We start from the raw sequence: 17,590 nt of genomic DNA on the forward strand, positions 1-17,590 counted from the left end.
ACATCTCAGCAGAAAACAATGCATGCCAATCATTTGCTTTACAACCCGCAAATAGAAGCAACACAATGCTGGCCACTTTTTCCCCTGTACACATCTAAATAATCATACCTTCCATGAAAAAAACCCAATGAACCAACCACAAACAAGCAAAAAACTCCAGCAAAACAAGTACACACAACTGAATCATTCTTCAAGAGAGAGTGTTTGCCTTGGGCTTGTCAGGGGAGACTTCTCAAAGTGCACTGAGGTGGACCTGGATTATGTAAAGAATGCTGCTGCTTTTTAGCTGGTGTGAAATAGACTTTATTCAAACTTCTGTATTGTGTAAAGAGATGATATTTTGTAAAGAAACTATTTTACACATTCACACAAGAAGAAATTAAGTACAAAACAATGCAAACCTAGCTGAGCTGCCTCAACAGTTGCCTTTTAATTGGCCTCTGGATACAGTTCTTCCATCTGTCTGCCCAGCAGTAATTGAGACAATTGGCTGTTGACTTCTTAGATTAATTATTAATATAGCCCAAAACAGTTTCCCCCAAAGCAGCAAAGGAGTGGACTACATAAAGCAATCTACACCCCCAACGCTACTGAAAAACAGGGGAGAAGGAGTAAGAAAAGATTCTATGAAACAAAATCTCGCATGCATGTCTTATATCTCATTCCCACTGTCTGTGTGTAGCTTTGGTTGTTATGAACTATGAACTACCTTATCATTAAAACCAGGGTGCTAATCCTGCTTCCATCTAAAATAACCTTGTGCAATTTCTCAAATCAATTTATTTGGAAGTCATTATCTCTATGGTGCAAGGGTCCAAGTTATGAGACTATGTTCAGTCATGAAGCATATAGCAAAATATGAGCGGGGAGCTGGTGTGGGAATAGCAAACTTAGAGCCTTTGTATCTTTCCCTACCCTCAGAGACTACAACCAGAAACCACAGCTGTGGTAAGACAGTCAAGTCCTTTTTATATCAATATGTACTAAGAAACAGAATAAACACTAACTTATAAAATTTGTAGGCACTTTTGAAGAAGAACTTTCTCACTGAAGTTAAAACAAGAACCTCTTTTCGCCATCACCAGAATCCACTGCCTGTTTTAACATTCTACTTGGTAGGGTTTAAACGCAGACATTTTGATTGGAAAATGCATAAACCCAAGTAAAAGAAAAAAAAATAACCTTATTCGCTAACAACTTCCCCATGTTTCATTTTCCCTTACATTTCTGCTTTGCTGATCAGTGTTTATTAATGAATAGGAAACTCCTAAAATTCACCTTATTGTTATTCCAAAGGTAAAATGCATAACAAGCATCCAATGCTGTAGCCAAGCAACCACGCACGAGCCTCTTCAAAGCAAGATTTTCAGGTGTTAAAAATGAGAAAATAAACCACTTAATAAAAAACATATAATTTAAAGTGTCAGGAAAGAAGGCTCAACAATATAGACTATTTACTAGTATGCTGATTTCTGTTCTGGTTTCATTTTTTAAGGCAACTGTTTACTATTTCTAGAAAGACAAAAATATGATATCTTTTCTGCTAATAAGTCAGTTTCATCAGTCAACCTCGTCTGCTTTAGGATCACAGGAACATCCAGCTTTGCGACACTGCGTGATCAGGATTTAAGATTCAATACCAGCACAAGGTACAATAATCAAAGTCAATAAATATGAAACAACAAGCAAATACAGAATTTCAGGTTCAAAGGAAAAAGCCAGTGTTCATGGGAATGATGAAGTATGAATGGCTTTTCCAAGAAGTGAACACTGACATTTAGGAAAAACAGAGAAATTAGATTTAAATTTTTGAAAAACGCAGGTTGACAAGCATCTAGTAAGAGCGTGGATGTGAAGAGTGAAGCGTTATTTCCAAGAGGAGCCAGTTGACACTTTAAGGTGGTATTACATTCTTTAACATTTTTATCTAAACGCGTGTCAAATCCTCAGGATCCAAATATGGATCTGGCATAATTTAGAAGAAAACTGCAGAAGTAATTGCAGAACCATTGGAACTGAACCAAATCTATGGAATAAATTGCTCTATACTTCCTTAGAAAAGTGTACATTGATGACACTTCAGTCCTCTCTGGAAGTACAATTTAAACTTTGTCTACCACACTCTGTCTTCCAGCCATCTAGAAGCAGATTTCATCCATCACATTCAATTGTGCTGCTCCTGTAATTTTATCAACCCCTCTTCTCAGTATAAATTGGTCTCAGGTCAACACCAGTGAAATACCAGCCTGGACTATATTACTGATTTTTAAGAGAAGTAATACTGCAGTCATGTAGCCGGAAGTTTCAAGAAGTACCCTAGTTAATAAATTAGATTTATAGCCATGTACATAAAACATCTACATAAAATTTTACGACATTTGTACAAAAATTGTGTTTAGCAATTCAAAACTAAGTTTTCTTCAGTCAATTAACATAGGACGTAAAGAACAGGAGCAGCAGCATCAAGATGGTAAACTCTGTATTAAGGCAGCAGCTCAGCAGGTCTACTTATACTAAACTCCTGCAGCTTCTACATCATATTACAAACGAGCCTGAGAACAAACCTTGAAGTCTGCTTTCATAAGTTACTAAAAAAAAAAGCAGTTAGTACTTAAAGGCATTTGAAATTTATATGTCAAGTAATACTTTCAATAGGGTTCTAGTGGCTCCAGTGATTGCATATCAACATTAGGGACTGGGTGAAAACGATGACAATGAACTGCATTTAGCAACAAGTCATCAGAGAAAGTCTCAACTGAAGAGATGACTCTTAAAAAAAGTTGTAACACAGAATTTTGGCCTACAAAGCTGAATATCCTTGGAACCGTTGAGAATTTGTATGTTTTGGCTTGCAGAAACATCACTATAAAAAAACCTGCCACATCCATATCTGGATAATAACAGTGTAAATTCTCAGCTCCAATCAAAGGAAGAAAGATTTGAGAAATGAACACATATGGTGATAATTTGTGCCCCCAACTTCACATTTGAGCTTACACCCATTTTACATAATGTTTCCAACTTTCTGCATATAAAAATGTGGTAAAAACGTCTCCATTTGACTAGACATGTGCATATATTAATATTGTATTTAGAAAAAAAACCACTTATAAACAATAGTATGCAGAAGGAACATGAAAAATACATTTCCTAAAATTAACTAGACATCTCCAGAGATCACAACGTGCAGTTTTAAAGGAGAACACTCAAACAGCTCAAGAACAATCATCTCTCTTTTCTTTAAAGTGGCAATAGAGAAAATGACCAAATTCAGAAATCTTATTCCACATGGTAGCTTCATCTATACCTGCCGGTGTAACTTGTATTTCTACCTAACATCACAGTACGTGGAACTCCTCTGTCTTCTCAAGCATCACAATGCTTCAGACAGAACAAAAAGGGAGTGAACCTCCAGAATTACTTTGTGTGTGATGATGTGGGAGTAAACAAAACAGACCTTGACCTCACCCCTTTTAAGCGACCGTGCTGATCAAAAACAGCAGCTGAGAATTCAATTACGAAATTAAGCCGAGAGCCCAGTAATTTGGCACATACTAATTTTTTTTCCAGCTATAAAGTAAGAACAAATTAAACAGTCATATAATTTAAATGAAATCTGTTAATCTACAATGCATATTGCCATATGTTTATCCTGATTCACATCCCTGTACCTCAGTAACTGCCTGTATTAACCTTCGCAATCCTTGGGGTACCACGATACACTAGTTAAGACATATACAACACAAAAGATTTTCCTTCCTTAGCTTAAAATAATGAAATCATTGTTGCTTTTTTTCAGAACAAAATATATTGCAAAGACAAGATAAGCTCTCTAGACATTTTTTTTCCTCTGTAGACATTCGAGGACTCCTCAATGGTTTCAATTTTTCTTACGTGTTTCTCAGTATCAAGAACTGCCTATCCAACAACAGCAAGGAATGAGATGTAACCTAAACCCAGCATTTGGACAGGATTCTCACAAGTTATTATTTTTCGAATTATTCAGTAGCCATAAACTGCAATAACTACATACAGTAAGAATAATGAGTTCACTCAAACAGTTCCTCATATGATGTATGTGCGTGACTTGTCATCTCCTAGAAGACCCAGAGCAGCTGTTGCATCTGGGAAAGTCTCATCACTAAGTGGTGACAGTATACAAAAAATATTTTCTCAAAATGCAAGGGTAAACACAAGTGAATATGAATTTCTGCCAGGACACAGACTCCAATTAGTGAAAACTGTTATGAAAAAGTCACTCAAGTTTTCATCCTTAGGTTTAACTCTATGAGAATAAGAATCATCAACAATCTCAACAGAATGTTCATAGCCCACACTGAAACCAAGACAGAAAAAAATACCACCATACATCACTAGCACTATCTTCCTCATTGAACTTGTTTTTCCTTGGTCTCTCATCCAAATACCGAGAGCCACAGAACTACCAGACGACTCACTGTACTGTTTATACATCTACTAAACAATGGCACAATAAATCTCAGTTACAAGGAAAAAATTATTATAAGCTAGAAATTTCTATCAGAGATATTAATATCTATCTCACAGGCCATATGCTGCTAGCAGTTAATTCACTGGAACCCTAGTCCATCCCAAAGATCTCCTCTCTCAGAACTTGTCAGGAGCAAGCTACAGGATGGCTAACGCTTCTGGAGGTGAAAATTTTGCTTCATCTCAATCTCTCCTGAGACCTCAGGACTGTTTTACATGGGTAAAACAGTGAATGTCCTCAAGAGCATCAATGGCTGAAGTCAAGCTGTTATCACAAGACAGTTCACTACTTACTAACAATAAATTTCCACCTCCCTCCCCGCCAAGGAATACACAGGCAAGAAGATCAAAGAGCAGCTTCATGAACTGGTCTACTGGCAGAAAATCAATCACCCTCTTGTGTACGTGCTGTCCAGACGCTCGTTGGCAGCGGGCAGGAGTGCATGCATGCGCCGTACAACACGTGTGCAGCAAAACTTGTGCTTCCCAAAACTGTCGTACTTACTGCATGTGGACTGGCAGTCCAGTCATCTGACAGAAGGGGTAACTTGACATAGCTCTTTCGTTTTTGAAAGACACTTTGAGAAAAATCACTAGTTTTACCCCAAAGAGTAAAATGCTGAACAGAGGTTTCCTATTTTCAGTCAGATCCTGAAGTAATAATGTGGTGTCTCATCTTGCTAGCTGTGGAATGAATCTTTAAATATAATTAAGCAAAATGGCATTTGTTCATACTATTTAAGGAAAACATCTGGATAGATCCGTGCAAATAAAACACATTTCCATTTTTAAACAGACAACTGAAAATAAATCAAAACTGGGCCATGAACTGGTGCTGTGCATGCTTCAAACTTTCTTTTACCTCCTGAAGTTCTTCTACATCAGCTTTGGAAAAGTGGTATTTATTTCCTTCCTTTTAAGTAAAAAATTCCTTCAGTAAAGTAATGGATTATTATGTTAGGTGAATACACAACTGAATCAAACAAACACGCAAACTGATGAAGAAATCAAAAAGGAAATGAGCAGCCTAGACAGAGAACACTCATACCCTCAGCTGTGAACCTCATTACTGCATTTATGAGCAAGGATTCCTCAACTCTGTATCCGGTGACAATCTAGTTTGCCAATGATAAGATGATGGAAGACACCACAGGAGAGGAGTAACTATGAGTTTCAGTCTGACAAGGGCTAGGCAGCAGCTTGGGCTGAATCCCCAAAGGAGTTCAAGACAGCAGATTATAGAGAAGTCCAAGTTCACAGGAGTGTCTTATTTTAAATCTTGTTCTTGAAGCACTGCGTGCACCTTTCAGTAAAAATCCATCCTACTTTATTCCAAAGAATGTGCTTCTCTGTCATTTCATTGCTGCTGCTCTTCTTGTGTGATACCTGAGCAGAAATTCCTATTGGACCTAAAAGATGTTTCACTGACACCGACAGAAAGTAAACTGGGGAGGTAAGACAAAGGTTGGGTTACAGTCTCACCCAAAGGGACAAGAGCAGCTACGGAAAGGGCGTGCTCGAAGGACAGGAAGATCTGCTGCTTTCTCACGTTGTACTCAATGATCTCAATCAGATTTCTTAACACAATGTAGTGTAGCTCTTGCCAATTCAACATGAGAAATTAATTAGTAGCAGAGGCTTGAACCTGGTTAAACACACACAAAGACATAGATACGGATAATGCACTTTGCAACAAACATGCTGATAGTGGAAAAATATCACCATGGTTCTTTTTGAATCTTAAAATTTAAGTCTTAGACCTTTTTAGTTCAAAGATTTGAAGGGTGATTGGGAATAGAAGGAAGAAGGCAAAACAAGAAAGCGAGTAAGCGCACACCTAAAAATAATTTTCTGGTTTGGAGTGGTAGAGAAAAAATTGGCTGTGATAAAAAAAACTGCTGATCTAATTCAGTCTGTAAATGAAAAATGGTCAATAATCATGACATTTCATACTTGCCCATCATCTGATACAGTAATTTTAAGCGTTAAGATTTTTTTAAAAAAGAAAAAATCCTTACCTCAGTTGTTTTGCATAGTTTTGCTCAATTTCTATCCTTTCTTTTACAAATTTTGCATATTTCTCCAAGAAATCAATGCCCCATTGCGTATGCTTGTCCAAGTTATCAAACTGATCCTTTAAAAACAAAGGGAAACAAAACCAGACAGAATTAGTTAAGAATCACAGCAGCGCCAGAAATGACATATAATTTATGAGTTGTGCTGTGAGGGAATGTGTGCTACTTGGATAGAAGTTATTAAAGTTATTAATCAGTCACATGTATATGTATATGCCAGCCATATACCAGAATAGTAAGCTGTATGTGCAGGCAGTGATCTCCTTCTGTAAAAACTGCTCTAAATACTTGCATTTTAAGTTGTATGCGGTCTTTGATCACTTACAAATGTAAATGTGGGGTTTTTTCCCTCCTAAAAATCTTCCAATTCACAAGTGGGTCTTTTCCACTGAGATAATGAAGACATAACCAAAGATCAGTATTAGGTAAATAAGAAACTGTTCAACAAGAGAGATGTGTTTGACATTTTTAAAAGACATTAAGTTGTAATTTCATTGGATACAAAGAATTACTCCTGCTCTTACAATTACCCACTGAAAGAAAACTAATACAAATTATAGCTGCATGACTACGTTGGGTGTAGTCTGCGTATGACAAACATTTATTAAAGCAAATCTATATACACAGAGTTCACTATCAGCTCTAGCAAGAGATTCCAAAGAAAGCAAACTTGTCCTTAGCCATTAAGAAAATTATAGCAAAACAAAGGCACAAAACAATTAAGTGAAACAGTCAAAAATAGACCAGGCTTCCAAAGAAAGTTGGAGATTTTTAATACATTAAATAATCTTCAGAACCAATCTTTCACTGTATTCTGTACTGATCAATAGGTGGAGGATACGCTAATTAGAACAAGTTGAAAATTAAAAAACAAGTGGAACAAAGGTACAAAATAGAGTCTAGCCCATTTTTTTAGTCTAGTGCATATTGTATTTTATGCTAAAAAATCTGCCACAGTGGAAAAACCACGGTTTTTCAGCTTACAACAGCATCTACAGTAAATTTTTCTTAACAGTTACTTATTAATCCAAAAAGACAAGCAACTGCAACATCGAAGCTTGTGCCCTGTATATGCTGAATCCAAATACATTCCACAGTAAATTTAAAAAATAAAAAGAAGAAAAATAAAAGCTAGAGAAAGCATTTTAAGGCAAAGGTTATTTAACCTGCACAAAAAACTGTGAGCGGTGCTTATCAGAAGCTGTATCTTGCAGATTCAGTAACTTGCCTGAACCTTACCAATTATGTCGAACTTTAGTATTAGCAATTTAAGTTCACTTTCAACATGCAGTGGAGTGATCCCAAGTTAAATCAAAAAATGCCATAAAATGCTGCAGGGCTTAAGACTCAAGGAAAATGTATTCACCAAAACAGACACTGAAGACAACACGACTATATACAACCAACAAGAATAATAAAAAATAACTTAATGGGCGTAAGGTTGTTCTGCAATCTTGCCTTGCAGCTGTTAGTATCCTACACCATGGGCTAACAGCCATGGCTGTTACGCCTCCAACCCTTCAACCCAATGGCATGCAATGGCACCCAGAGCACCCCTCCTGTTCCCCACCAGCCGTGTGCTCCTGCCTCTGCACTATTCCATCAACACCACCGCCACCTTCCCTGTTTCACCAGAGAGCCATAGAAACCACCGACATGAGTGGGACTAAATACAAGATTTTAATATATCTGGGAAACCATGGCCCGTATCTCATATTGTTCTGATGCATTCACCTTACATCAGCTGGACATCTCCACACTAAGTATCTTTGCTGTTTTTAGAAAAGTTGCATATGCATTGTTTGGGTGTGGGAAGAGGGAGACAGTTACCATACTGCAGTGTCAAACCACTGTCGCGTATATACATAAAAATACATCACCAATCAGAAGAAGCCTTTCTTTTTTACATTCCACTCATTTTTGTAATTACTCTGACAACATGAAACTCAACATTAAACTGGCATCCAAAAGAAGTTTCCAAAAGGTGCTTTTTGCCTGAAGCCAACATCCAGTACTATTAAGAAGCGACTTCCCCTAGTGCACAGCCAAACAAAGCCTTTGCTGTCCTACTTAGGCTCTTCAGTCCACAAAGCTCCCATTTGCTGCTAAGGTTTCATTAGCATTACGGAACACCACGTTACTTACATTTCCAAACATGTAACCAGAAAGGATGGCTTTCCAAATATTTTGTTCCAACAAAAAAAGACTCTACTCATCAAAATTCCTTCTCTGCTACTAATATGAAACTGGAATGGAAAAAAGTGAGTGCACTTGACATGCTATTCTCCCCTCATGCTTTACTACAAGTACTTCATCCCTTACCAAGTGCCAAAACCTCTTGCTTTCCTCAATTCCTCTTCATCTAATTCTAGAATCAGTATGCTCTGGGCAAAGACAGCTGTGTAGGATTATCCCAGAGCCCCTCGAGGGAAGAAAGAATTTTCTTCCTCCCTTATGAGAAACATGCATAGAACATACACAGAACAACCTGAGTGGAGTAAATCCTGTGTAAGAAAAAAAAAAAAACCCATTAGCTATCCTCACCGCTCTGCAGACTTTTACATTAGCCCAGCTCCTCCACCATTAGTGACATCTATGAAACTACTTACGGATGCATTCATGATCTCCTAGACAAGGAATGGCTGACCTAATTTAGTGGGCCATTAGTCCACATTTACTGGAATTTAAAAAACAATTCACACGAAACAAGCCATATGTTCCCTATGAATGACCGAAGTCGGATGCCTAAAAAAGAACAAACCCACAAACAAACAAACAAAAAAAATCGCCAAAAACTATAGATGATTTGTAGATTTGTATTCAAAATAAAGACACTACAATAAATTCTCATGTAAAAACTGATTATTGGGATTACATTGGACATCCTGATGATGCCTCAAGTTCTCTTAAGTCATGTATGTAGAACAGAGCTCTCAATTTACAAAGAAAATACATCAAGCAAACACAGCTTCACAATTTTCAAATTCTCTATAAATAATAAACCAGTGAATGAAAGTCTGCAGTCACAAAAATCACCTTACACTGCTCAAGAATGACACTGAGATAAATGAGCAAAAGATAAAGGCAGCATCAATGAATACACAGAAGGGAATGGACTTCCCAGAAAGGCTTGTAGAGGTGAGTCACAAATTTACTCATGGTCCTTTTAACTTCTCTCCAGAGGCACCCATGTTTGAGCTCTGCGTCTTGATTCAGCAGAAAGTTTCCTTTTCATCCAAAAAACACAAGCAGAAAATCTTCCACACTGCTACAAAGGAAATCAAATTAATGCACTGAGACACAAGCCAATCGATATCTTAAATGGGAAAAATTTTAAAAAGGCACAAAAATCAGGCAATAGTGTACAGAGGAGAAAATGGACCAAAGATTTGCGATAAAATTTAAGCCTGGAATTTCAAAAGAAATATATCAGTGTATTAATTTGGCCGACTCCTTTATAAGAAATGTGAAAACTGTATTAACTAAAGGTGAGCAAAAGGCATTTTTTTAAAAAAAGCACATCCTACAATATCTACCTTGATAGCAAAGTATGTTCTCAACAATATTCCAAGGCAAATACATATTGCTGTTTGTCTAGTAACTCCCCACACTTCTTAGCAGCTGAGCAGGCAATTTTTGTAAAAAACTTTATTAAAACTGCAGTTGACTATCATTAAACTGACTAATGTCAGCTAATGGATGGTGACCCTAAGTAGAAACTGCCCACTCGAAAGCTGGAATGTAGTCCAAAGTCTCTACACGATAAACAAACAAATCTGACACTTCACAAAAAAATTTGTAGTAGGTCAACACAGACTATTCCAAAAGAAACGTTACCTCCCTAAATTCTACTTCCAGATTATTTACTGGAACCACAGATCAATGTTATGAAAACTTCAGGTATGAAGTTCTAAACTTATCAGGTTTTTGTAGATAGCAGGAAGCTTTACAATAGCTGAGGCATCAAATCAAGGAGCCAAGCTGAATCAAATCTGCACCAAAGACAAAACAGCCTTTCCTAGGTTAAACCATCTGTTCTCCCCCTCTTACAGATACCTGGGGTTTTTTTCCCCAAACAAGCCCCAAGAACCAATAACGAAAAAACAAAACAAACCACCAAAACACAAAACCACCAACCCACCTACACAGAGAATCTCTTCAGAGGGATGAGCGAGGAGAGAATGCTCCAGCATAAATACCAAACCTTTAGTCTTCCCAAAGCTATCAGCAGCTAGTCCAGACACTATTTTATACAGTAGTTGCAAGTAAATGGCACTAAACCAGACTGAAATTTTAAAAGGTTAGTGTTCAGCTTTCATCAACTTCGGAAAGCATTTCTACTTGCATTAAAAGCTAAGATTGTGGCATCAACTTCTGTAAAAGTTTTACTGATTCCTTTACAATAAAATCCAGTTCACTGCATCAACATTAAATTGCTGATTAGTTTCCATTTCACTGACCTCCATTTTGGCCATCTCCAGATAACACAGCTGAAAGCCTTAAGAAACCTAAACACAGATCTACATACAAGTTTAATCAAACTATCTCAATTAATTACTGTAACTAATGAAATCGGCACTATCTTTAAAATATATTCTTTAATAAAACATTTTATTTTAAATCATGACACTTTGCATTCATTATGCTACCATCATTTTATTCTCTTTTGACTCAATTGTACATCATTATTTCCATACTTTCATCTGACCATAACTTTAGTCTCCAGTTAGCCAAGTGATCCGATTTGCAGTTTTGAAGCACCGGCACAAGATCAGTTTCTTTCCCCAATTCTTGGTTCTCTGGGCTGCTTAGCTTGGCCAGTCTAAACTTCCAATTTAGTGAGTGGGAGATTAAAAACTCAATCCCATATTTTGCTCTCTAAATTCTTAACACTTATGCAGTCCAGTGTAAGGATATACATACTACAGCCTAACGATATTCCACTAATAGTGTTCAGAGCACGGAAAAGCAGGAATTGGGTCTTGTTCACGGAAAAACCCAGAACATTTAGCACCAAAAAAGCCTCTGTGCATTTGTGGATAGAAATGTTGTATTTTATTATCAGTTTAGCAAAAGTAACAAATTACTTGACCACACAAATGCAAGTCCACAGTAATCCAACTAAGAAAATGTGGCTAATGATATAACTCAACACTGATCATAGCAGCTCTTGTTTACTCAATTAAAGCCCATGAGGGTTTCTCAAATGAACCCAAATTATGGATAAATTTAAATGATAGGTTAAATTCTGCGTAATGTCTTTCCTTCCGGAGTCAGCAGTACTCCAGAAGACAAAGAGACTCAACTCTTTTCAGTAAGTTTAATATTTTAAGTTACAAAGCATTACAAAAGCAACTACTTCACATATTAAGAGATGCGAAATATGAAACTCTTATCCTGAAATATCTGAAGTGTTTCTATGAAACATTTTGCAGCTTGCTTTTTTCTGTTATTGTGGTGAGTGGGGTTTTGTGGTGGTGGGTTTTGTTTGTTTGTTGGGGGGGGGGTTGGTTTGTTTGTTTTAATATAGATGAAGGCCTTGAACTAAGTTCAAACAATTCAACAATTTACAAGAAATTACTCCAGGTGAATTTATTTATTTTAAAAATAACTTGCTGTGTTTGTGCAAAGAACTACTTGATGTGATACATTAAAAATTATAAGAAACATAATCAGACATAAACATAAATAATGAGAAGTTACCAGTAAAGTATACTATACCTTGGTCTATTTGTCTTCATGACAAATTAATTATAAAATTGTATTTTAATCAGACTATGTTATGCAAATCTACTTCTGAGAACGTATTTCAGTTTTTCTGATCTTTGAAAGCTCTTCAGTGCCTAATTGTTTTTTTTTTTCTACTTTTGTCTCTATGCATTCCTGCTTCCTATCCTAGAATAATAGCTCTTCTATTTTACTGTCTGAACTGATTATCACTTCTCTCTCTTCCAGCCTGCATGTTTTTGTAATTACCAATTTGGTCTTCTGGTCTCTCTCTTTTTCTTGCAACTGTAACGTGCTTCTTCCTAACAGGCAGACAAGAGCTGCTTCCAGCTAAACAGTAGTTTATTGTTTTTTAAAACATCCTGCTAGTTTTAAATCTAAAAGCTAGAAAAGAACTGTTTCTATACCAAGAGCAAAATAGAAGGTGTCTTGCTTTTCTGCTTTCTGTGAGTTCTGGATTGTAGCTTCCAGACTAACCTGCAAATTATACCCCATTCATCTCTGAAAACGATGTATGTATTGAAGTTAAGAGAGTGGAAAAAATGTGGCTGTTAGCAAACTTAAAGGTTAAGCATTCTGTAGACTAGAAGATTAATATCAATGAGAAGGTTCAGAGCAGCAACACCAAAAGCCATAGCTACACTCGAAACAAAGCAGAGGTGCTCAGAGATTAAGTTGGAAAAAAAAAAAAGTTACAGGTATATGCCATGCTGTATGATAATATATACAGCAATCAGGTTTCTGAAGTGAAGCTAGAAACAGAGAGCCACAACTGAGGAAAAGAAATACAAAGTTTATGCTTTTCTCTTTAAAGATCTCCTCAGACCAGCAGCAAGGGATGGAAAGTCAGGTGTGGCAAGGAAGGCACGTCTGGTTTGGCGGCTAACAACTTCACAGCTGCGACAGGAAAGCGCAGGAACCTACCGCAGACAGAACAGGAATAGAGATGTTTGTGACTGCTTGTGGAATGAACAGCCAGAATCACAACAAAATAAAGTTCTGCATCAGATCAGGTGAAAGACATTAGAGACGGGCATTAGAGATGACAGCTGTGCACTCCAGTTCACCCATGCCACTGAATGGATCAGCTGGACTAACAAGATTTTAACAGCATTCCTTCTACCAGCGGAGCAAATTCATTGAAACAGTTCCCAGCTGGGACACTGACCACCAAAGTTCAGACAAGAGAGGAAAGGAATACGTTGTCACAGGGGGTCTCTCAACAACCACTCCTATTTGTCCAGTTTATGAATTGTCTTCAGAATTCTTCAATTACTGAATGGGCATCTTCATATGAACTAAAACAGTGTATTCACCTCACCGTATCAGGCAGCAAACAAGCTTACCTATGGATCTGCTTTCCATTTCCCTCAGGGGACTCCCACTCACCAGCTGCCCCCCTCCGCAGCTTCTCCTCCTCAGAAAGTTCTACCCAGTGGCATGCATCAGCCACACCACAGCTCCAGGCACCCTTCACAGCCTCTTCACATCCTGCTTATCAACAAACCACCAGGGGACGGATCAGCTTTAATTTAACACCTTTAACTACACGTTAGCAAGGAGGTAAGATACTCTATCCCAAGCAAACAGAATGGACTTCCTTACCACCACCACTGGAGAAAAATATGAACACACACATCTAAAACAGGTATCGCTAATCATACATCCCTGCTTGTAGAATACAAACAGACCAGGAAATCCCACTTTGCAAACTGGATCAGAATCCATTCACTTAGCTTTCAAATAGTCCCTTAATCTGATTAAACTTTTAATTAGGAGGAAATTTGTTTAACTAAACAACTTTTGATTTAAAAAGATTAACCAGATTTTTTTTCACATATGCTTTTTAGAAAGATGTGTAAAATACTTGAGTTCTATTTGCATTTGAACGAAAGCTTAATTCTGAAGCACTAATTCTCCACTTAGTTTTACTTTACGCTTAATTCCTCCTTTAACACATATCAGACCATTCATTATTAAACAGCTCTGTGCAAGATAACAGCAGATCACAAATCATACGTTTTCAAGCATTATTGGATTACAATAGTTGACACTTTAACACAAGGACAGCATTACACTTGCCTTGTACATACAAAGGACTTAACTACGTCCATTCCCCTAAACAGCAAAAAAATCTTATTTTCGCCATAGCCAAGCCAGAAAGCAAGGACTTGCTGAGTCTTCTGAGTGCCTGAATGCTGTTAACAAACAGACAGAAGCATAAATAGATTTTAGTCCCAGTTATGTCACTTGCAAAAGGAGCCAGAAAGACTTCAAGTTAAACCACAAATGAAGTGCGATATGATGCATCACAGTAAAAAAAGTATTAGTGTTTGTACAATGCTTAGAGATGCTGTTGGTCATTTTAAGAACTATCTGGAGAAAATCCCGTCTTTACAGTGACACTGGAATAACATGGAGTATAAGGCAGTGGGGTAATACAATGAAGCAGCAGAATGCTGAATAGTCACACAAGGCCTCATATGAAGCAGAAGTTCTGTACAAAACCAGCACATTTACTGCACAATTAACGTTCGCCTGCAGAAAATCTGCAAGAACAAAGTATGTGGCTTGGAAAACAATGCTGTAAGTTGTTTATTTCTGGAAAACTGTTTAAAGGATCATTTCATTCTTCAGTTAGAAAAGATGTTTTGGTTTGACACTCAGCGTACAAGGTGAATATCTTACTGTATGACTAAGCAATCCCTTGGTGAAGATACTGAAAACTTCAAAAATTTTTAAATGGCTCTCTACAAATTATAGACACTTCCGCAATATTATTAAAAAGGCATCCACAGGAAACAGAATGGGCAAGCAGCCCTGACACTCTCTAGTTCTTGCACATGTGACTCAACAATCTATTTTTGCATTCCAGAGGATCAGTTTTCTAAAAACTTGTAGAAACAGGAAACAGATCTTAGCTACTGCCAGCTTCTCCAGAGAAGGGTTAAGCGCCTGCTCTGGCCAGTCTGGCACAGCATCCAACAGGCAGAGTACGCACTGCTTGCATACTCTGCTTTTTTCCTCTCCATACACTAGGGGAGTGAGAAGAAGGGAGTGACATTGCTGTTACAAAGCTAAATGGTTCCCAGAGAGCAGTGGCTTACTACCCTGGAGGTATAATGACAAAGGGAGAGCTACAGAGAAGACAACAGGAGAAAGATAAAGGTTTTGCAAATGGAATACTACAGAACACCTAGATGCCCTACATGACAAACTGGCAAGAAAACAAGTTCCACAAGGTTTGCTGTGCATTCTTTTGCAATAAGCCTGTGTCCACTGCTTTGCAGGACACAGTCATTGCTTATCAAGTTACATCTCCAGCCCTTTACATGTACATGCACAACTCTGTACAACCTGTATAACAGTATGTCCAGTTGCACTACCATGAAACCCAGATGACACCGCACTATTTTTAGTGAAAGTTTTACTGCACTGAAATGTGACATAAATAAAATAACTACTAGTTTGCATTTAACTTAGCAGAGTCTATACTATAGACTTATAACGGCCATAGGTCTGAACTCACCAAAAAGCCAAGATGACTGTGATAGCAAGCGACACAAATTTAAAACGAGGAAGTACTTTCCGCCAGCTGGGGGAGGTAAAATAGAAGGGAGAGTATCAACTTCCCTGGCATCCAAATATCACTTCCTTGTATTTATCTGCTCAGCTCTTAAGCAGACCATTCTGAGGATATCATTCTTAACTGACTTTAAAACCGTGTTTAACAAGTAGGTTGCACAATCCCATGTAGAAGAGTCAATCTGGTGTGTTTCACATTTGAGGATTTCATGTTAGAGGATGCACATTTAAGCCTTATCTCAGGGGAATAAGTAGAAAGCAGAAAAACTTGTTTGGTGTGGGTTGAATCATACTGTTCGTCATTCCGACAATTAGTACGAACATAGTACAAAAATATCTATACAGAATCCCAGCATTGAGCATCAGCAACTGAACTTCACTGGTTCAAACCACAGAGAGCAAGGTATATCCATTATAACTTTCCTCATACATATTTAATAAAGGTGCACATTATTTAGAATATTAAACTCAACGCATCCTTAAACAAAATATCTTTCATGGCACTATTTCTAAACAGTAATTGGAGTAAACAATGACCTTATAAAACTTAAAGCACAGGAATAAAACAAACATATCCTGGTGTTAACTATTAGATTACTTCTCACAATAGGTGTAATTAAAATACACAGTAAATCTACAGGAACTTGGTACTAAAATAACACATATTGATCTTCTGGTAAATGTGAATCTTTTACCTTTAAACAAAGACATAGAGATCCAGACAGAATCTCCTTATTTAGCACAGCTTTGATAAGCTGTTTCAACTACTCTCACTATTCGTAACGGAGGTACACTGTAGTACTGTGAATGCAACTGGAATATAGGAAGCTATTTCCTAGTGCTATTATCAGCTCCCATCAGATAGATTTATGATGAAGCCATGTACTTTACATCTGTTGTTACTGGTATTCAAAAGATACAACTGTACTATACAGATCATCAAGTATTTGCTCTTCTAAATCACTCAGAGTCAGATATCCACATAGAGGTATTCTGATCAGCTCGATTTTATTGAACTGAATCATTTGCCTTTTATTGTTTAGGAAAGGCTGCTAATATTAACTGAATTAATCACCATAGACTGTTCTGAGCACATGTACTTCCCATTAAAGGGGAGCAGGTGCTGTTCAATACTTCAGAGGATCAGAGATCACTGGGGACTGGGTAAGCAAACAGCTACAGAGCTGGAAGGCTCATCTGTTAACTGATTCACTGTCTGCTGTTTGGTTTTGTCAATTTAATGGACGTGGGGATTTTTCTGTAAAAAGTCCTAATCTAAGGTGAACTTCCCTTTTCAGTGTCACCTGTGAATATTCTAGTGTTCAAGAGAAAGAGTATACAAGCCACATCTTTTTCCCTTCATTAATATCTTGCAAACAACAGTAAATACTTTTCAAACTTGATTATAAAAACAGACTCATACTTAACAGTAAAGTAACATGACAGTAAATTAGAGCCTTCCCATCTTCTTTCAAACATTATTTCAGACAAAGATAACACCTGGGCAGAGGGGGGAACAAAACAACCAAAACCAAACAAAACCACAAAACAATACAAACACATAAAAATCATTCTCTATTCGCAATGCAATCTACTGCACTCATTGTTTTCAAAGCAAAATTTGTAGTAACATTAACATAACTGAATAAAGAATTTAAACTAAAATCAGATGTTATTACTGGCATCTTCGTAAA

The 17,590-nt window shown here is 37.3% G+C and overlaps 1 protein-coding gene across 4 annotated transcripts in view; it reads right to left on the minus strand.

The window, feature by feature from the left end:
- The window catches only part of FNBP1L (formin binding protein 1 like), a 61,821-nt gene that overhangs the window by 22,710 nt on the left and 21,521 nt on the right, over positions 1 to 17,590 (minus strand). For all 4 annotated transcript variants that reach the window (XM_065657750.1, XM_065657751.1, XM_065657749.1 and 1 more), the window contains exon 2: positions 6,528 to 6,643. In XM_065657750.1, the coding sequence (XP_065513822.1) occupies positions 6,528 to 6,643 (116 nt within the window). The remainder of the gene's footprint in view (positions 1 to 6,527; positions 6,644 to 17,590) is intronic.

Source organism: Caloenas nicobarica, chromosome Z (genome assembly GCF_036013445.1).
Source record: "Caloenas nicobarica isolate bCalNic1 chromosome Z, bCalNic1.hap1, whole genome shotgun sequence".
NCBI lineage: Eukaryota > Metazoa > Chordata > Aves > Columbiformes > Columbidae > Caloenas > Caloenas nicobarica.